We start from the raw sequence: 21,275 nt of genomic DNA, 5'->3' as shown, positions 1-21,275 counted from the left end.
TCATCATAAACCAGAATCACTTTCTCTATCAGTAAGACGTCTTGACAGTGATTGGCTGATTGTGAGCGGAGGTTCTGTGTTATGGTGTTGCCAGCCCTGGGTCACTGTGAAGCCGTGTAAACAGTGCATGCTTATTTTTTATTTTGCAGGTACATTTTCAAATGTAATGCTAAAATAAAGCTGAGCCAGAAAAGAGACGAGTTCAAAGCCTTTGAGTGCACAAAGATCATGGAGAGCTTTGCCAGCAAAGTACGCAGTTTAGTGCCTGTCAAATATGAGATTATCGTCATTACTGGAGATGTGAAAGGTGCTGGAACCGATGCCAATGTGTCCATCACTATTTATGGAACTAATGGTGACTCAGGCATCCACAGGCTGAAGCACAAATTCCGGAATCTGTTTGAGCGTGGCAACACAGACCGGTTCATCCTCGAAATGTTGGATCTGGGAGAGTTGAACAAGGTGAAAATTGAGCATGACAACAGCAACTCAAATGCTGGCTGGATGCTGGAGCGCGTCGAGATCACCAACACCGCGACTGGAGTGACCACCATCTTCCCGTGTGGCAAGTGGCTGGACAGGAAAAAGGGCGATGGGCAGATATTTAGAGAACTGTACCCAAAATATTAACTCGTGTCAAGAGCATTCTTTCCTTTCCAATGCTTCCCCCGCCCCCCCACTTTCCTCAAAAGGTGCTGATTCTTGCTGTGACATGCTTCGTGGTATCTTTTCACACATGACCTTTGAGAAAATGCCAGCAGACTATGCAACACGGTGGACATTAGAACTGAGCCCAAACTCACTCTTGCCCATTGTCCTACCTCTGCTCAAGCTATGAAGTCACAATTGATATTGTACACATGATAACAGGGTGACAGGACTTTGCCATCTCCGAGGCAATGTGCATTATCATGTCAAATGATGGAAACCAATCCTGTTATTTAGCTTGATATGGGTGGGTATGTTGCGGGGAGGTTTCTTAATTTCTGTATGTGATAGGTCAATGATCCTTAATTAAGTCAGACACATAGGTGTTTCCACATGACCAGGCAATCTGAGAGCAGCAGCCTTATCTCTCCTGCATTGATTTCATCCATCATGGATTTATAGTCTGCCATTTCTCAGGGTCTCTGCTGTCCTCAGCTCATCGCAGATCATGCTGTTTATATTGCTGATTGCAGCTGACAGCGAGTTGAATCCCAATGTTGCGGTCCACTGACTTCTCATCCAGAAAATTGGATTTTGTTTCCAACATTAAATCTTTTCAAAATGTGGAGAAAGAAAATAACCTTGTACACCGAGGTTTCCCTCATCCAAGTCGTCCTCCAAAAAAATCCAATCTATTTTCTTACTCCTTTTTCACCATCAGCTCTAACAGATCCAACAGCCACCTCCAGGAATCGGGGGGGGGCATTCAAACATCGAGGTCATCCCATAAAACATCTACTCTGTCGATACGCGGCTATATCAGTTACCCTCATGGTTAATTTAAGCACGTGCTTTTTCTTCATGACTCCCCATCCCTAGCCCCCGATTATCTCGCCTTACTCCCCGATCGCCTCCCCAAACCCGCCATACCACCCCTGCCTGCATGTAGCAGAGGGTAATGTTGAGCACGGGCACCTGTCTCTCAATAGGACGGGGAGGGAGGAAGTCTTAGGGAAACATAGTTGTCCGGGTCTACCGTCAGTGTGCCTCCGAGGAAATCAGGGAAGCTACAAAGAAAAACAGAATTTCAGCCTTTTCTATGATTTATCTGTAAGTGCTGGTCATGCATCGTAATTTTGCCAATTAATGCTTTGTGTTGCAACAAGGGGTGAAGTGGGCAGAAAGCCAATCAAAACTGGTCCTGAGACATGTGGGTCCAGGATCCAATAGAATGATTCTGACATTAGAGTGAAGAGATGTGGCCTGTGTCTTTACTACTAAATGGTTCACTTGCGATTATCCAAAAAGAATTGCCTCAGAAACCAAATGGTGTTGACAGACATTGAAAGGTTGGCACCTCAACAGTGCACTTGGCTGGAATTGAAAATACAGCAGGGAAAATAGAAACTGTGTTTTTTATTAGAGAGCAAACACCCACAATGAAAATAATTAACAAACATAACAATGGAACATTATCACTGACACATAGGGGTGGGAGGTTCGTCACTGCAGCCTGAGTAAAGTGCATTGCCTGGGAAGACTGGAAAATCAAACGGGGAGGACCCCAAGATCCCAAGGCCGCACCAAATTGTTGTCCATTAATTGAAATGTCAGGAATGCTGCAGGTTTGTGATTCAAACCGGTTTGATTTTCCTCTCTGCATGACATCCGTGCAACACTTCAAACCAAAGGTGCAAATATGCCACATACATCACCCAGCCTATATTAAAGTCACAGAGCTACACTGAGCTGTGTGACAGCTGGAGGGAAGGTTGGGGACACAGTGAACATGATTGAATGGACTGCATCTTTAAGAATAACCAACCAGCAAAACATTTCAACCATCTTGGGTTAGGTTCGGTTTAGTACTGATCACCAGTTACTTATTCACTCAAGGTTAAGAAGTCTGTTCTACCCTAGTTCTACATACAGCATCATCAGATCAGTGCTGCAGACTTGCCCGCTGTCTAGACTGGCATAGTAAGAGGATGAAGTTTATTGTGCAGGTTGCAGAAAAACAAAAATATGTCTTACCTTTGATATTCCATAATAAAGACAACTTTAAGTTGTTGTTTTTTAATAACTGTTGTTTGCTTATATTACTCCTTTCCTCTATATTTGGCTATCTTTCCCTGCCCTTATGCGAAGGCTGAAATAAAACGTTCTGCTCATTCTTGCTCTCTCTCTCACCTACATCAAGAACTCATTGGCAATAGTACTCATGGTAATCAAAGGAGGGAGCGGTTACGTTTTTACAGGTACAGAGAACAGCAGTTCCCAAACTGTGGGTTGCAACTCCAATTGGGGAAACAGCAACAGTGACTAGGGTCACAAACTGCCTCTTCTCTGAGACTGTGACCCATACCCAGAACTGAGGCCCAAGCAGTGGCAGACCCTGCTTGTCTCTCGGGTTTCTCTCTCCGAGACCTGGGATCCTGACCATGGCCATTTCACGGAGTCTCAAAGCCAGGCCCTGATCTTGAACCGACACTGACACTGCTGAACTGCAGTCTGTCTGAGCCCAACCCCATCACACAGGAGAATAACCTGGACTCTAACACAACAATCTCAAGAACCTGCATGCTCAATGTTTCTTGGCCGAGGTCCATGGGCTGGATTGACTCAGGTGAAATAGTGGACTGGTGAGTACATAAAATAATAATTTTCCAAAAATACTTGAAAAACATAGATTTTCATATTCATAAAATCTACTACATGTTGACCAATTATATGCAAATACAATAAGTATGTACCAAATGTTATGATGCAGATTGATTGCTGTTTTAATTTTCTTGACGTCTTGGGTGATGTTAACTTTCAAGTGTTAAAATGGGGTTGTCTTGGAAAATAGAAACTCTGACATAGACTATAATTTCCAACACAAGAAAACATTGAACAAAAAGGTTATTACGGGCTGAAATTCTCTGGCTGTTGTGATTCTTTGTTCCCGCCGGCAACACAACCCCACCGGTTTCCCGGCGACGTGGGGAGGCCTCAATGGGGAATCCCATCGACAAGCGGCGGGACAGAGACTTCCCGCCACCAGCAAACGGCACGCTCCTGAGAAACACGCAGCTGGGGGAACCGGAGAACCCCATCCCATGATCGGTGAAGTCTTTTTTTCCCCAGACCTAGGTGCATCGTGTCCAATGTTTATCTCACCTATCTAGTTGCCTGAGGAAAGGTTCTGCAAAAAGTACTTTAAAGTCCACAAAAGTTCAGACAACTTTGCAAATTTATAACTCATTTCCCAACGATTACGTGGGAAAAAATTATTCAGTGACAGCAACTTACTAGAAAAGGGCAATTAAATAATTGATCAGTTCAGCTGTTGTGGCATGAAAACAGGGAGTGCTGGAAATACTCAGCAGAACTGGCAAGAGAGGAACAGAATCCCGGCCACATGTTGACGCCGGTGTCAAAACCGGCGCTAGCGACGCCGACGTCAATGGGCCCCCAGGCCCAGTTATTCTCCCCGTCCTCAGGGGGGCTAGAACAACACCAGAGTGCTGTGCGCTGCTCCGGCGCCGAAAGCCGGCTCACCACGGCCGCTGTGGGTCCGCGCACGTGCACCATGGCCGGCGCAGGTCCGCAAATGCACGCCACTGCCGTCTCTGCGCCGGCCCATGGGCAACAAGGCGGAGCCCTACAGGAATTAGCGCGCCTGCCAATCGGTTGCCCCCGATCGCGGGCCTGGCCACCATGGAGCCCCCCCCCCCCCCCCCCCCAGAGTAGGTTCCCCCCGCCCCACACCAGGACGGGCCCGCAGCCAGAATGCCAAGGTCCCACCGGGTAGGACCATACACAAACGATGCTGGTGGGACTCGGCGTAATTCGGCGGGCACTCAGTCCATCGAGCGTGCAGAATTGCCACGGGGGCCGCTTTCAATGGCCCCCGACCAGCGCCACGGCGACCGTGCCGGCACGATTGATACCGATTCTCCAGTCGCCGGAGAATTGGGGGCCCAGCTTCGGAGGCCGTGGCTGGATTCGGACGCGCCCCCAGCCATTTTCCGACCCAACATGGGCTCTGAGAATCCCGGCCAACATATCAGATCGATGACCAGTGCTGGCTGACTTGAAGTATTAATTCTGTTTCTCTCTCCACAACTGCTGGCTGACCTGCTGAATATTTTCAGCACTTCCTGTTTTTATTGCAGATTTTCAGCATCTGCAGTAATTTGCTTGGTGTGAGTCTTTCGTTTTGGGGTTTTGTTGGAGTTGGAATGTTGAACGGGGCTCCAGGAAAATTTCCTGCTCTTCCTGAAATAACGACACAGGATTTCCAGATCCAATTAAACACGAGAGTGGCTTCTCCTTAGGAAAACACCTCCAAATTGCAGCATTCTCTCAGTTTTGTGCTGGGGTACCAGCCTAGATGACTAACCAGGAGTGAGAGTTTTATCTATAGAACCAATCAGATAGTGGTAACTGAATAAACTCCAGAATACTCAGAGGCAGCATGGTGGCTCAGTGGTTAGCTGTGCTGCCTCACAGGGCTAGGTTCCCCATGATCAATTGAGACCTTGGGTGACTGTGTGTGGAGTTTACACGTTCTCCCCGTGTCTGCATTGGTTTCTTCTGGGTGCTCCAGTTTCCCCCACCATCCAAAGATGTGCCGGTTAGGTGGATTGTCCCTTAGCGTCCAAAAGGTTAGGTGGTGTGACCAGGATAGGGCGGGGCAGTGGGCCTAGATTGGTTGTTCCTTTGGAGGGTCGGTGCAGACTCGATGGGCCAAATGGCCTCTTGCGCTCTCGGGATTCCATAATTTGCAGCATTCATAATTTACTCAAGTACTCTGTAATTTTCAGAGTTTAGTGCATACTTTATGCTGGAAGTTTAAAGCAGCATTTCCCTTGCAAAGCACAAGCAACTTTAAATCCCAGGAATAACGAGCTGGATTTTCCATCAGCGTGATCCTCTGCTTCGCCAACAGCACACTCATGCCTGCAGATTTCCCAACAGTGTGGGGGCGCTCACAATGGAAAGCCCCATTGGCCGGCTGGCAGGTCAGTACGGAGGATCCTGCTGCTGGCTGTGGGGGAGGGGGAGGGTGCACGGGAAAACGGGTGCAACGGCGGGGCGGAGAATCCCCCCCAACATGTAAATTAAATAACGGTGCCGCAGCATCTGGTTACCATTGAGCTTGCTGTCTTTTTAAACCTGGCCAACTGCTTTCCGCAGATGTCTGTTTGGTGGAAGGATCGAGAACCAGAGGACACAGATTTTAAGGTGATTGGCAACATGAGGAAAATCTTTTCCACACAGCGAGTAGTTAGGATCGGGAATGCGCTGCCTGAGATTCTGGTGGAGGCAGGTTCAATCGAGGCCTTCAGGAAGGAATTGAATCATTGTCTGAAAAGGGAAAAGTTGCATGACTATGGGGAAAAAGTACTAGAGCAGGAGCATGGAGTCTGGGGCTGGTTTAGCACAGGGCTAAATCGCTGGCTTTGAAAGCAGACCAAGGCAGGCCAGCAGCATGGTTCAATTCCCGTACCAGCCTCCCCGAACAGGCGCCGGAATGTGGCGACTAGGGGCTTTTCACAGTAACTTAATTGAAGCCTACTCGTGACAATAAGCGATTTTCATTTCATTTTCATTTCTTTTAACATGGGGAGGCTGTTCACCTGCAACAACTACACGGTTCTGGCTGACCAGGGAACTCTCCCACTTTTACTACCTGCCAAAAGACACACTGGAAGGATTTACAGGTTGACAAGCAAACTGCTTGTCTGCACCACAAATGTACTCACATTGGCCATCAGTCCTGAGGTGGGGCTCAAACCCGCAGCTTCTGGCTTTGAGGGAGGGATTCTACCCATCTCCTACTATCTGGTGAAGTGGATGTACTCAATGTCAGCAATGGAAGTTTCCCAGCTTATTGTACCACATGTCAACACTCACATAACATTTTCCTCCCGTCTTGCACAATGGAAAGGATAAGGAATTAAATAAGACAGCAGAGCCCTGTCAACTATATATTACATTTTTATTAGTAATAAATACAGTACAAAATTCACAGGCAGTGACCCTAAAACTTTACACGATAATCCCTATTTCAACACATCTTTTTGATGCACTATCGCCTTATTATTCATAATAAATATTTATTTCTATAAAATATTCTATAGGTTACAAGTGTTCTGACACAAAACACTGGAGAAATGGGAGACACACTATCATAGTAGCTAACAGTGGCAGTGACAGGCACTTAATGAAATGGCTATGAATTGCATTGGGCAGCCAGCACTGTGGTCCACTCACAGATTCTCATCATGAGAAATGTGCTCCCATGACCACTGCAGTACAAGTACATTAGTGATGTCATCAAAGCAGCAGTGCATCAGTCTGTGCTTCTTAAAGGAGCCTCATCATCGTAAACAATGCTGAATGAGTTTCTTTCCCTCAAACAACTTTCTTGTTGGCAAGGGAGCGGTTGCGGTCCTCATCAAAGGGACAGTCGTCACTGCCAGGTGGTGGAAAACCTTTCACCTTAAGCTTTTGCTGTTTGCATCGCTTCTGCCCAGGTCATGTGCAGCAGCTCCAGAACAAGTCTCCATCTATTCTACTCCAGCATCTGCCAGTCCCACCCCACAGAAATACACCAGTGTCGCACCAATGTGACACGTTCTTTCTCCCACACCAGCCATTCTGTCACCTTGTTAAGCCAGAGTATAGTGCTAAGTTAGGGCAGTATTTTCTAATGGACACATTCCTGGTTGGGATCATGGCAGGGAGTGATCACCCCCAATCCACGTCCGATCCAGACCCTGACCACTTTTGAAAATCCAACCCCATATCTTGTCACACCATATTCCCATTCCCACACCAGCCTTCCTCAGCAATCCCGAGAAGGAGATTGTTAGTTTTCCTATCAAATCAAAGCTAAATTGTGGGCACTGCTGAGCTGTGAACTTGTGCTCTAGGCTGAGTCAATGTCAAACTCAATTAGCTAATCTCAAGTTAGCAGTGACGTAGCTGGGTGTGGGGAACTGCTTGGTGTGTTGGTATTGAGCGGTATAGAGCAGGGAGCACCCATGCTGAGTTAGTCAGTCCGAGTTGATCGATATTCAATACTATGGTCAACTAGTTCATGAGAGGCCTTTGCAATCGGCTGCAGGAGAGCAGATGTTGATCCAGCTATCTGAGCTGAATTCACAGCCAGGCACAGTAAAGAAGGATCATGTGCAAACCCACTAAGACAAACATTCCACTTAAACAGTGAAGAACTGGCATGATCCACAGTGCATCAATGATTCAACATCTCCAGGGGTGGCACACTGGCACAGCGGTTAGCACTGCTGCCTCACGGCGCTGAGGACCTGGGTTCGATCCCGGCCCTGGGACACTGTCCGTATGGAATTTGCACATTCTCACTGTGTCTGCGTGTGTCTCACCCCCACAACCTAAAAAGATGTGCAGGGTAGGTGAATTGGCCACACTAAATTGCCCTTTATTTGGAAAAAAAAGAATAGGGTACTCCAAATTTATTTTTTTTAAATGATTTAACATCTCATAAACTTGATGATTTGCCCTAAACAAACCCACACTCTATATATTTACCTTATATATATATTTGATTACTGAGATACACCTACATTTTTTTCACACCAAACAGGCCTCTTGACCAGAGCTCAGGCACACTACTTTTCAATGTTCCTTACAGCACTCAGTGTCATAGAGTCATAGACATCAACAGCACAGAAAAGGCCCTTCTGCCCATCATGTCGGCGCCAGTCAAAAACAACCACCTACGTATTCTAATCTCATTTTCCAGCACCTGTCCCATAGCCTTGCCACGATGTCATCTAAATGTTTCCTAAATATTACTGCCTCCACCATCCTTTCAAGCAGTGAGTTCCAGACTCCTGCCACCCTATGGGTGAAAAGGCTTTTCCTCACATCCCCTCTAAACCTCCTGCCCCTTAGTTTAAATCTATGTCAATGATCCCTCCAACAAGAGGGAAAGTTTCTTCATTTCTACTCATAATCATAATTTTATACATAGAATCATAGAATCCCTACAGTGGAGAAGGAGGTCATTTGGCCCATCGAATTTGCACCGACCCTTCGAAAGAGCACCCTACCTAGGCCCACGCCCCCACCCCATTGCCGTAACCCAGTAGCCCACCTTTTGGACACTAAGGGTCAAGTTCGCATAGCCAATCCACCTAACCTGCACTTCTTTGGATATGGGAGGAAACCAGAGAACCCAGAGGAATCTCAGGCAGACACGGGGAGAATGTGCAAACTCCAAACAGACAGTCACCCGAGGCCGGAATTGAGGCCCGGGTCCCTGGTGCTCTGAAGCAGCCGTGCAAACCACTGTGCCGCCATGCCTCTCCATTATACAAAAAGATTGTACACTAATTGCAGAGAGGGATTTTTTTCAAATCACTGTGCTCTACTGAAAGTCCTCCTGTTCCAAGGCTTGAACCAACAACCTTCTTTCTTAAAGAAGAGTGATACCAACTGAACCAAGGTGACACCACTAATGAAGCAACTGATATTACTCATGTGTGGATGCCACAAGCTATTCAACATGTGGGTGAATGGTATCTAAGTCTTATCTTTGCTCAACTACCAGGCGGTCACTGCATAGTGATCAGGAACTGAGACCCTGGGAGGATTTTCTTTTCCCTCTCATGAGCTAGTTGACCATAGTATTGAATATCGTTCAGCTAGGACTAACTTACTCAGCACGGGTGCTCCCTGCTCTATACCGCTCAAAACCAAACACGCCAAACAGTTCCCCACAGCCAACTCCATCACTGCTAATTTTACCAAAGCAACAGCGCTCAGGTAGTGAAATACTTTAGATAAGGAAAATTAGATCACAAGACTGACATAAATAAGGATTTTAAATAATTTTAGTGATATATTGAAATAAATAAATTATAATTCATTAATAAAATGTTTAAAATTAAATACACTTCTATAATAGCTGCCGTTAGTAATCAATTATGCTTGTTACATATCTAAAACATCTGACCTGATGCACTCCACAAGTTATCACTGTTTGATCGACATGATTACACGATTATTCAAGTTCATCAATTAAATAGCAAACAAACCTAAGGCATTGGTTTCTAACATTCCCACAAAAAGTCTGCAAGATCTTGAAATCAGTGTGATCAGTCTGAATACCGGTCAGTCTCTGTGAATTGATGAGCAAGAGAGAATTTGTTGATGTATTTGACCGCCAGGTTGTTTAGATGTCCTGCGAGATCCATACAGCTTCTTTCAAGAGGAAGCTTTTGATCTGGTTTTAGTTAAGAAAGGAGGGTCGCCCTGAAAGTAAAACGCTGCTTATCGAGTGCTGGGAATGTTGGAAGATTTTAAAAGATGGAGATGAAAATATTAAGAATCTGAAACAAAAACAGAAAATTCTGCTGTTTTCCATTCTAAAGGAGGGTTCAACCAAGGCTGGTAACCCATATTTTCCATTTACAAACTGATTCTTTCCAGCATTTTCCATTCTTGTTTGAGTGTACTAAATTTGTCTTGAGGCTTCAATGTGAAAATCTCTATATTCACAGTTCCTACACAGCTAAGACATCACTGTTGCTGCTATTAATACATCACAATGCTCTCCTTCCTTGCCTGCTCCATGAGCTAACAAATGCCCCATTTTAAGGTCCAATGTTTTAATTGTTCTTATGACTGCACTGAATTCAGCTTGTACCTGCATTTTTGTTGAACTGAAAGTTATAACCATGGCAAGACTATGATTCCTGGTTCAACACAGATCCCTAGTACGTCCAAATTAAACAATGAACTTTCCCCACTGGGTAATACACGCAGTGGGGGATAGGGGGGGTGAAGGCAACCAGTTAGAGATTTAACGTCAGTTAACTGTGTATCTGCGAAATTCAAAAGTCAGTTCAGTGAGAAATACAGCAAGTTACATCTTGTTCACGCTGCCACTCAGACACCTCTCAATAATTGTTCATTTTCCTCTTGATCATTTATTCACTGCCCAAGATTCTCTGGGCGGGATTCTCCGATCCCCCCCCCTGCTGGGTCGGAAATCGCCAGGGGGGTGCCCCAATGGTGGCCTGGCCCGCGATCGGGGCCCACCGATCCACGGGTGGGCCTGTGCCCTGGGGGCACTCATTTCCTACCCGTCGGCCGTGTCAGCCTCCGCGATGGCCGACGGGTAGGTGAACCCCCCCGCGCATGCGCAGGGATGACGTCAACAGCCGCTGACGCTCCCGCGCATGCGCGGACCTACGCCGGCCGGCGGAGTCCCTTCGGCCCCGGTTGGCGTGGCGCAAAAGGCCTTCCACACCGGCCGGCGGGGTGCAAACCATCCCGCGCCGGCCTAGCCCCTGAAGGTGCGGAGGGTTCCGCACCTTTGGGGCGGGCTGACGCCGGAGTGGTTCATGCCACTCCATCCTGCCGAGACCCCCCGCCCCGCCAGGTACAGGAGAATCCATTGTCTGTTTGTTTTTCTTTCTTTTATTCCCTTGTTCTCCCTCATTTCCCAGTTTTCCCAAGTTACATTAAGAATGGGCAGATTTTCTCGTACAAGGAATGGAAGCGCAGTTCTGCACAGACATTTTGACATTAAGACCTGCTACAAAAAGCTCTTCAGTATGGATGTTAGTGAATAGATTGCAACGGATTTCATTTGGCTAATACCCTTTTTACTTAGATGAGAGCGCGTCAAGAAATTCTTGGTTGCAATCTAGGATTTCAGGTGATTGAGATGGATTATTGGAATTTAGATGGGGCTCCACGATAAGGACAGTGTCACAGCGGTTAGCACTGCTGGGTCAGAGTGCCAGAGACTCGGGTTCGATTCCCACCTGTGTGACTGTCTGTGTGGAGTTTTCACTTTCTCCCTGTGCCTGCGTGGGTTTCCTCCGGGTCCTCTGGTTTTCTCCCACAGGCCAAGGATGTGCCAGTTAGGTGGATTGGCCAAGACAAATTGCCCCACAGTGTTCACAGGTGTGCAGGTTAACTGCAGTTCCATGGATAGGGCGGGGCAGCGGGCCTGGGTAGGGTGCTCTTTTGGAGGGTCGGTGCAGACTCGATAGGCTGAATGGCTTCCTTCTGCACTGTAGGGATTCTGTGAACGATAAAATTTGATCAACTGCACACTCTGGATTGTAGGTTCTGTCTTTTTAAACATCATCAGTTCAATATTAGTTTCACAATGCTATCAGTTGGATGGCTGATGGCTGAAGCCTCAGATTCGCAGTTTGCTGGGAAGATTTTATAACATTGTAGAATGCAATTTCCCAGAAGACCAGCAGAAGGCCTGAATACCTATTTAAATACAACTGCAACTCAAAGCCTTTCACTATAAAGGAACAGAAATACTGACTCCGCTTCACTGTTGTGCTTTCAAGCAGAAAGCACACAATCTTGACAACACAACGATCGGTTCCTAATAATATCTCTAGTTGAAAGTAGTAGACTAATCCGTAAAGATTAAATGTGCAGAGCTTTCTTCTGAGTTGTGGCAAAGTTGTCTCAAAGGGGGATGCACTAAAACTAACTGAATTACCTCATCCCGCATTGTCCTGCTTGAATGATGCAGAGATCCTTTCCTTGGCTGTGAGGTTGTGAAGTTCCACGTCACTAACATCATAAGAACTCACGAGAAAAGGCGATGCCACAGCACCAACATCCTGCTTTTATGCAGCGCCTTTAACATGGTAAAACATCCCAAGGCACTTCATTGCAGCATAACCAAACTGCAAATTCAGGCAATGATCCCTCACAAATTATATGTACTCAAGTTTTATTATGGACTCTACATAAACCCAATTAGTCTCCCGAGTAAAGATTCTGCTGAGATCTTTGTTCCCTTTCCTCCCCTCATCCTCAAACTAAACCAAAGAATACCCATTGAATCATGCTGCCTACGATATTTATCCCTGTCCAGTTGCTGTCCTGAATGAAAAATCTTACATTTGCAGGACCAGGCCAGCCCAGTGCCACACGGCAGAATTACCCAACGCCTATTCTCATAACACACAACCCATTTCCTATCAGCCTCTTTTTAACAATGTTAGGACAGAATCAACTACTTTGTCTGCAGGGAGGCTATTTCACGTAATCCACTGCTCTGGAGGAAAAGGTCTTCTCCAGGTGTGTAAAGTTTAAAACCACCTTCAGGCTTTGTGCTCACAATGTAAGTTAAATTGGTGATTTCTACTGATGATGTCAACAGTAAAGAATGCTATGACATCACCGCAAGCGAAGCAAAATGGCTGACCCTAGGTTGTCTCGGATGGACAGCGCTAAAACATATAAGCAAGAGGCTGGCAAGTGTACAAGTTACAACACAGAGTTCTTGAATCATTCAATGTAGAATATACTTGCCCATTAATGATTATGATAAAAATTCTAATACAAAGCATAAATCCCACTAGTCTCTGGGAGAGCCAGCTCCCATGATCCAGTATTCCATATGGCTATGTCAAACCTGCCCTATTCTAAAGTGACTAAAGCCCTCGTTAACACAAGGCCACCACTGCTCGATTCACATTTTGCAGTTTCAAAAATAGATTACTCAAAAGGCAATGCGTGGTTACAAGGCTGAATTCCCCCAGCTTGCTGTGGGGGAGAACGGCAATCGTTTGCTCAATCAGCTGTCTGGTAATAGCTGTGCTTCAATGTCTACGCGGCAGATCGGACACTTCTTGCTGGTGGCCAGCCATTGGTCGACACAGACTTGGTGAAACAGGTGCATACATGGGAGCCGCCTGTACAAAAACAAAAAAAACATTAGCGACTTATAGAATCATAGAGTTTTTACAGTGCAGAAGGAGGTCATTCAGCCCATCGTCTGCACCGACCATCTGAAAGAGCACCCTAACCTAGGCCCACTCCCCCGCCCCCATCCCTGTAACCCCATAATCCCAACCAACCTTCACACCTTTGAACACTAAGGGGCAATCTAGCATGGTCAATCATTCAAACCTGCGCACCGTTGTAGGAAATTGGAGCCCACCCAGAGGAAACCCACGCAGACACGGGGAGAATGTGCAAACTCCACACAGTTACCCAAGGCCGAGATTAAACCCGGGTCCCTGGCACTGTGATCATAGATCATAGAATTTACAGTGCAGAAGGAGGCCATTCGGCCCATCGAGTCTGCACCGGCTCTTGGAAAGAGCACCCTACCCAAGATCAACACCTCCACCTTATCCCCATAACCCAGTAACCCCACCCAACACTAAGGGCAATTTTGGACACTAAGGGCAATTTATCATGGCCAATCCACCTAACCTGCACATCTTTGGACTGTGGGAGGAAACCGGAGCACCCGGAGGAAACCCACGCACACACGGGGAGGATGTGCAGACTCGACACAGACAGTGACCCAAGCCGGAATCGAACCTGGGACCCTGGAGCTGTGAAGCAATTATGCTATCCACAATGCTACCGTGCTGCCCTGTTTCAGTGCTAACCACTGTGCCACCATGCCGCCCTACTTGGCACATCAACACCTGTAATTTGTGACAAGCAAGCCAAATATCCTTTTTATTGTCTGACTTATATCCTCCATTTGTCTCTGTGCAATTCTTCATCTCCTGAAGATGTTTTTTTACAGTGGGATACTTTGGCCAAATAACAAATCTTCACAGCCAAACATTAATACGCAGTATCCTGAGGTTTTTCACCTCCAATGTTCGCATTATATTTTGAGACCAATATAAGGCCATTTGGCATCTCCTAATAAAGGTGTTCAAAACTTGACAGAATTAAATAACTAGCCATTAACTAGTAGTACAGAGCATGAATATTGCTGAAAAAAGACATTTTGTTGAAGCTTTTCATCTTGCACTCATCAGAAAAATTACAAGAATACCAATGCCAGGGGAAACAACTTTATACTGTATGAGAAGAGAGTGTTGATTGGTTGGCAAGTGGGTCCTGATTGGTGGAGACATTGCCATGAAGAATGCACCATGGGGTCTGCTAGGGGGTCCTCTACCAGGGTCTACCTTCACTGGTCAATATATACGTTGGTATCTTACAATTCCACGCCCTATAAGATTGGCCTTATTGGCAAACTTGTAAATAGGGCCATAGCCATTTGCTTGCCTTGCAAGCTAGTTGCTGAAACAGGGCACATCAAAGACATTCATACAGGATAACAGCTACCCCGATCAGATCATTTTGCTCGTATATCACCCAAACTCATGTCCGGCCGAAGGCCATGACTTTTGGCCCTGAAAATAGCCCATTCTACATCAGATTATGTAGGAAGGGCAAGGTATCTCAAAAATCTGAGCAACAGGTGAAGCTAGCTGTGACACACTGCTACAATGCAGTAGCAACACGAGTGGTATTCACCGCTAACAGGATGCTGCCATCAAGCCAAAAAGATGTCTGTCTATTACACAAATGAGTAATGTGGTCTATGAATTTCAGTGCCAGTGTGATGATAGGTATGTAGGCCGTAATTCCAAAGACTGATAGATCATATCAAACTGCATGTCCCTTCCACTGATCACAACAGGCAAAGTACAGGTTGTACCCACCCAGCCCATTCTTGCCAAACTCAAAAAACAGTTTCAAATATTATCTGTGATTCTCCGATTGGACAACATTTGCCAAATAATCCTCAGTGTGCTAAACATTACGCTGAAAACCAATAAAGATTATCAATCCAGCTCACAGTGTGGCACACTTGCAAATACTGAAAGCTACATATATTGATACACTGGGCCCTGTTCTTTGCAGACAGAAAGAACATGTACACACTTTGGGCTTGATTCTCCGTCCCGCCGCGCCAGGTTTCTGGTTCAGCATTCCGGCTCCGTTTCGCTAGCTGGTCAATGGGGGTTTCCCATTGTGGGGCAGCGCCACGCCATCGGGAAACCGCTGGGCTGCCGGCAAAACAGAGAATCCCAATGGCGGAGAATCTAGCCTCTTTTGTCTGTTTCAGCCCGACAAAATAAGTGACAGCCAATTGCTGACTCATTCCTCAGGGCAATGCCTTGACCAATTAGAGGCAAGCTACCTGATTTATAGTTTCAAACAATACTTGGCGATTAACTGCCAGTCACCTGGTACACTCTCCGTGGCAACACCTCAGACTCAACTTGCCAGCCAACCAGCACTCTTCTCATACATTATAAAGTTGTTGTTTGCCCTGATATTGGTATTCTTGCGATTGTCCTGATGAGTGCAAGAGGAAAAACTTTGACCAAAATGTCTTTTCTTCAGCAATATAAGAAATAAATCAGGAGAAACTGATTTCATTGAAAGGAGGGTTGGTAACCAGAGGGCACAGATTTAAGGGAATTTGGAAAAGAATCAGAAGGGACTTGAACAGAATTTCTCCTTTTTAACAGCAAGTTGTTCCGGTCTGGAATACAGTGCCTATAAGGGTAGTGAAAGCAGATTCAATAGTAACTTTCAAAAGGGAATTGGATAGACACTTGATAATGGGGAAAAACTGCAGGGCTATGAAGAAAGAGCAGTGGCGTGGGAGTAGATGGGCGGCACGGTAGCACAGTGGGTAGCACTGTTGCTTCAGAGCTCCGGGGTCTCAGGTTCGATTCCGGCTTGGGTCACTGTCTGCACGTTCTCCCTGTGTTTGCATGGGTTTCCTCAGGTGCTTCAGTCTCTCTCCATTCAAATAATAATCCGCCTTCACAATCTTCCTTCCGAAATGAACAGTCCCACATTTTCCCACAATGAATTCCATTTGGTAAATTTCTGCCCACACACTTAACCTGCCAATGACTCTCTGTAAACTATTTACATCCTCCTTACAACCTGGCTTCCCTCCCACTTTGCATCATCTGAAAATCTGGCCACAGGACACTCGGTTCCTTTCTCCAAATCATTTATATTTATTGTAAAGAGCTGTGGCCCTGGCACTGAGCTCATTGGGAGCCAAGTCTGAATATACTACAAAAAACCTGTAAGGTTAAAAACAAATCTCATCTTCCTTTGGGTTTTTTGCCAAGTTTCTTAAATCCCTGTCCTCCGATTATCAACCCTCCTCCCAACAGAAACAGTTTGAAACTGATCCTTTATCCCTACAGTTCTTCACAATAGTAACAAAACCTATACCAATATTACAATGTTACAAACTACAACTGATTCTATGCTTTCCTCTGACCATAACCATGGTTCTATCAGGCAATGCATCCATCACTGGTGTAAAATACCACAATTGTCTCATTAGCGCTTTGCAACACTTCTTTTTAACATACCTGACATTTTCACCTTCCTCCAGCATACATAGACAGATTGTACACTTCTCATCAAAGTCTGTATCCTCTTCATCCTCTTTTGGTCCTTTGAGGTTCTTGTGCATTCTCTGCAAAAAACAAAGAAATTAATTAAGCCAGAAACTCATTGATACAATGGAGTTTTTATTTTAATTTAGAGTACCCAATTAATTTTTTCCAATTAAGGAGCAATTTATCATGGCCAATCCATCTACTCTGCACATCTTTAGGTTGTGGGGGGCGAAGCAAACTCCACACGGACAGTGTCCCAGAGCCGGGATCGAACCTGAGACCTCGGCACTGTGACACAGCAGTGCTAACCACTGATACAATGGCGTTAACTCTCCATTACTTTGAAATTCTGCAATCAATATTTTGCCATTTTTATTATTAATTTGTACTTCACACCGTTTATCTTTGTCTCCCTATTCAATTCTCAGATAGTTAAAAAGGTAGGAAAACTCCCCACCATGGAATACTGTCCACCGCCTAATCATAAACTGCAATTGCTAAGAAATTTAAGGTGCGGCAACTGACACTGACTGCATTTGAATGAATGCTTGAAGTATCTGAAAGTGGCCCAAAGTGGACACTCTGGACTGGATTTTCATTCTCGAGATGGAGAAATCCCTGGCTCGGCCCACCCCGCCAGGGAAGAGGGAATTTTCATTGTCGGGGGGGGGGGGGGGGTGAGCTGCGTTTGGGTCAGTCAATCTGGGAAAGAGTTCAGAGGCAGCCACAAGGGTTGCTGGATGTGGAAGCATGCTGTTTGAAGGCCTACCGAGGTGCCGTGGGACTTTAGCACAGTTAAAATGAAAAAAGTTAAGATCTCTACCTCACACCTTACACACTCCCCATGCCAACTCATGCCACTCACTCACACTGGCCCCTCATTCCCCTCCCATGCCAAAATATGTCCCCCCCCCATCAACCGCTATGGTCCCCTCATGCCCTCCTCCATTCTAAGGTATGTCTCCACTCATCCCCTCTGTCTCCTCATGCACCTCCATGTCCATTCACCCACTATGTGCGATTAACCCTGTAGCGACATTAGGGAATGTGAAAAAAGCTTTTAAGAAAAGTTATTCCTGGATAACTTTCCACTTCCTCTTTTTTACTAAAGGCCAATAAAACTGTCAATCATCCAGATCCTTTAAAATACCCAACTGTTCTGGGACCTGCTTGTGGCCAATGAACAAATTAATGAATAATCAAGTAGCCAAGATATGAGAAAAGAGAGCGAAGGGAGGGAAGACCAGGGGGTGGAGGGGGGGGCAGTGCAAGAGGGGGTAGTCAAACACAGGTGAAAAGAAAGGGGTGCTGCAGAGAGGGAGAGGAGGGGAAGGTGGCAGCAAATGGGGGGGGGGGAGGGGAGGCAGGGAAGAAGGAAACAGGAGGTAAATAATAATAGAGGGGGGCCAGAGGGGAGGAAAGACGAGGGAACACAAACTGGAAGGAGAGCACGGGAAACAACAACGGCCACGACGAACACATCAGGACAACAGAGGGTAAGAAAGTACAGGAGAAAGGAACGAAAGACGGCCGAGGCGGAGGCAAACACACAACAACAACAACAGCAAAAACTGACCGGGAGAAGCAGGTAACATTCTCTTGTTACCCCCTCTTGCACAGATAACATCAGGGGCGCCACCCAGGCACCCCGCCCACCCAGTTTTGTTTTATTTTGCTTGTTCTGTATGTATCTTATTTCTTTAAAAAAAAACAAAGGGGGGGGGGGGGAGAAAGCCACCCCCACCCCCACTGACATGTAGACCATAATTGTCTCTCCACTGCTGCTATGTATATACACTTCCCCAGTTTTTATTTTCCCACTCCTTGGTATTTTTAGTTATGCAGTATTTTTGTTATCTCTTTTTGGTTTCTCTATGTGTACATCTGTAAATGTACCATGTATAAAAATCCCTAAAAAAATAAAAATAAAAATCCCCCCAAAAATATATATCAATAGCTGAAACTGCAAGCACTTGAAACTCATTCATCCTGTATATATAAACATTGTGAAATGACAGAAGAGATCAGAGCTGTTAATCAAGCAATGTTTCTCCTGGGTCTTGGGTGTTTCAGTGCTCTAATGGATGTCTGGTCTCTCAGTCAAGAATGCACATTGTGTGGATCTGGAGTTACATGTAGGCCAGAGCGTGTAAGGATGCCAGATTTCCTTCCCTAAAGGACATTAGTGAACCGGATGGTATTTTAATGACAATGATAGTTTCATGGGGCCATTACTGAGGTTAGCTTACAATTCCAAGATTTCATTATTGTCATGTACATGGAGTATTAGCCTGGGATTCTGGATCAATAGACTATTGACATTGTCACTCTGCCACCATCTTCCCAAATTATCCACCTTTGTGCTTTCCAAGATGGCAAATATGTGGAAGTCGAAGAAATGCCTCATGGCCACCCACAGTTTAGAAATCTAAATTTAAAAGACTAATAAAAGTAAGAGGATTTGCAAAATAAATCTTTAATTGGTCTGTATTTGATTATGTGAGTCGATAACTGATTTATGTTCACTGTGCTTGACTGGTTAAGCCTGGTTGTGGACTCAAAGTAAAGTAAACAGACACCACAGAAGCTATTAGAAGCTGAACTTAGTCATGAATGCAGACATTTTGTGATTGCAGGCATAATTTAAAGCACTTTTGAATAAACCACTTAGAAACACATGTCATAGTGCAATCTCTGCATGGCTTTGAGATATAGGGTAGAATTATCCACACCTGAGGTGTGGTGGGTGTGATATGTAGTGTGTTTGATGCTGGCGACAGGGCAGGATATCATGCCCAATTTTATTTTTTGGAAGGTCCCTAATTATGTATTAGCGAATAGCTCACTGAATCATTTGGCAGGAGAGCTATCATCTATTGGGGGTCAATAGTCCTGGCACCATATTTAAACGCCATCCAAACACACACATTCTCACCCTTTCCAGCCCAGCTGTGTGGACAAGTGAGACTCAGGTGTCTCCAAGATGACGACTGATTCCAGTGTAGCCATGGCTTGCTGGAGCTTCAATCAGAGGTGTCTGCCAGCCAGGGATGTACTTTTTCTAACGAAGGATCCAGGAGGTCCACCAACCTCACCTGGACAACCTGGGAGGCGATCGCAAAGGAGGTCAGCTATGTGGGAAACCGCCAGAAAAATGTGACCCAGTGCAGGAAGAGGATGAATGATTTCATCCATACCGCCAGGGTGAGTCTATCTTCAGCTCACTCCAATCTCACACTCTCATCATGGCATTATGCAAAGTGTCACGGAGCTCAGGGATCTCACACAATATTAGCGGGGGAAATACCAGCATTGAATAGGTCATCACTAGCATTTCGTCTATCATCTTGCAGAAACAGCACCTTCCGTCCTTACTGGGGCATTCTCAGTACACACAACAGATATTGCTTCCCGACCTCTCCTTCATCCCTTCCCTTCACATTCCATCCTGACCAAATTCAAGGAGCATGCCAACAAATTGGCAGGGGAGGACAGAGATCTACCAGCAAGACAGAATGGATGAGGCCTATATGAGTTGATCACATCTTGACATTCACAGTGAGTAACATGCAATATTGTATTCAGCCTACTCATGAATTAACTACATCTTACAACCACCAACAGGCCCAGAAAGACCCCCAGAGCTATCATAAGCCCCAGCCGCCAAGCCACCTCAGAGGAGGATGATGAGGATCTATTTAAAGAACACCCATCATTGCATTCACTTTGCAGAGACACACATCCCGGTGGGTCACACATCTGGATAAGGCTTGTGGTCACATTCTGGGGAATCACCTCACTGACATGTCTCCACAGCAGTTAGAGGCAGTGACAGATCAGGTCTCTGGCATTCGGAGCACTGCTGGAGAACAGGCACCCACTGAGCCCGAGTCAAATGATGGACCTCTGGACGTGGTCATCGATGACATGCTGGAGATGCAAACACAAGCAGTGCAACATCAGGCAGAGTAAAGGGTGGCACAATGGCACAGTGGTTCGCATTGCTGCCTCACAGCGCCAGGGACCCGGGTTCAATTCCAGCCTCGGGTGACTGTGTGGAGTTTGTATGTTCTCATCGGGTACTCCGGTTTCGACCACAGTCCAACAATATGCAGGATAGGTGGATTGGCCATGCTGAATTTCCCGTAGTGTCCAAAAGGTTAGGTGGGGTTATGGGGTTACAGGGATAGGATGGGGCAGTGAGCCTTGGTCGGGTGCTTGTTCATTCTTTTCCAGTTGGGGGTCAATTTAACGTGGCCAATACACCTGTGCTGCACATTGTTTTGGGTTGTGAAGGTGGGACCCACGCGGACACAAGAGGAGTGTGCAGGCTCCGCGCAGACGGTGGCCCAGGGCCGGGATTAAATCAGGGTCCTCGGCGCCCTGAGGCATTTAATGGGCATCTTG

General features: G+C 46.0%; 2 protein-coding genes across 4 annotated transcripts in view; one reads left to right on the top strand and one right to left on the bottom strand.

The window, feature by feature from the left end:
• LOC119963948 (lipoxygenase homology domain-containing protein 1-like) overlaps positions 1–2,731 on the top strand; it is a 282,480-nt gene extending 279,749 nt beyond the window's left edge. The window contains 1 exon segment of the mRNA XM_038793391.1: positions 150–2,731. Coding sequence (XP_038649319.1) covers positions 150–630 — 481 coding nt within the window. The 3' untranslated portion in view covers positions 631–2,731.
• An 8,316-nt stretch (positions 2,732–11,047) lies between these two features.
• The window catches only part of rnf165a (ring finger protein 165a), a 41,713-nt gene continuing 31,485 nt past the window's right edge, over positions 11,048–21,275 (bottom strand). For all 3 annotated transcript variants that reach the window (XM_038793388.1, XM_038793389.1, XM_038793390.1), the window contains 2 exons: positions 16,839–16,945; positions 11,048–13,367 (listed from right to left, as the gene is read on the bottom strand). In XM_038793388.1, the coding sequence (XP_038649316.1) occupies positions 13,250–13,367; positions 16,839–16,945 (225 nt within the window). In that variant the 3' untranslated portion in view covers positions 11,048–13,249. The remainder of the gene's footprint in view (positions 13,368–16,838; positions 16,946–21,275) is intronic.

This window comes from Scyliorhinus canicula, chromosome 3, assembly GCF_902713615.1.
Source record: "Scyliorhinus canicula chromosome 3, sScyCan1.1, whole genome shotgun sequence".
Lineage (NCBI taxonomy): Eukaryota > Metazoa > Chordata > Chondrichthyes > Carcharhiniformes > Scyliorhinidae > Scyliorhinus > Scyliorhinus canicula.
The sequence above is the reverse complement of the archived record's forward strand: the minus strand, read 5'-3'. Positions and strand labels throughout refer to the sequence as shown.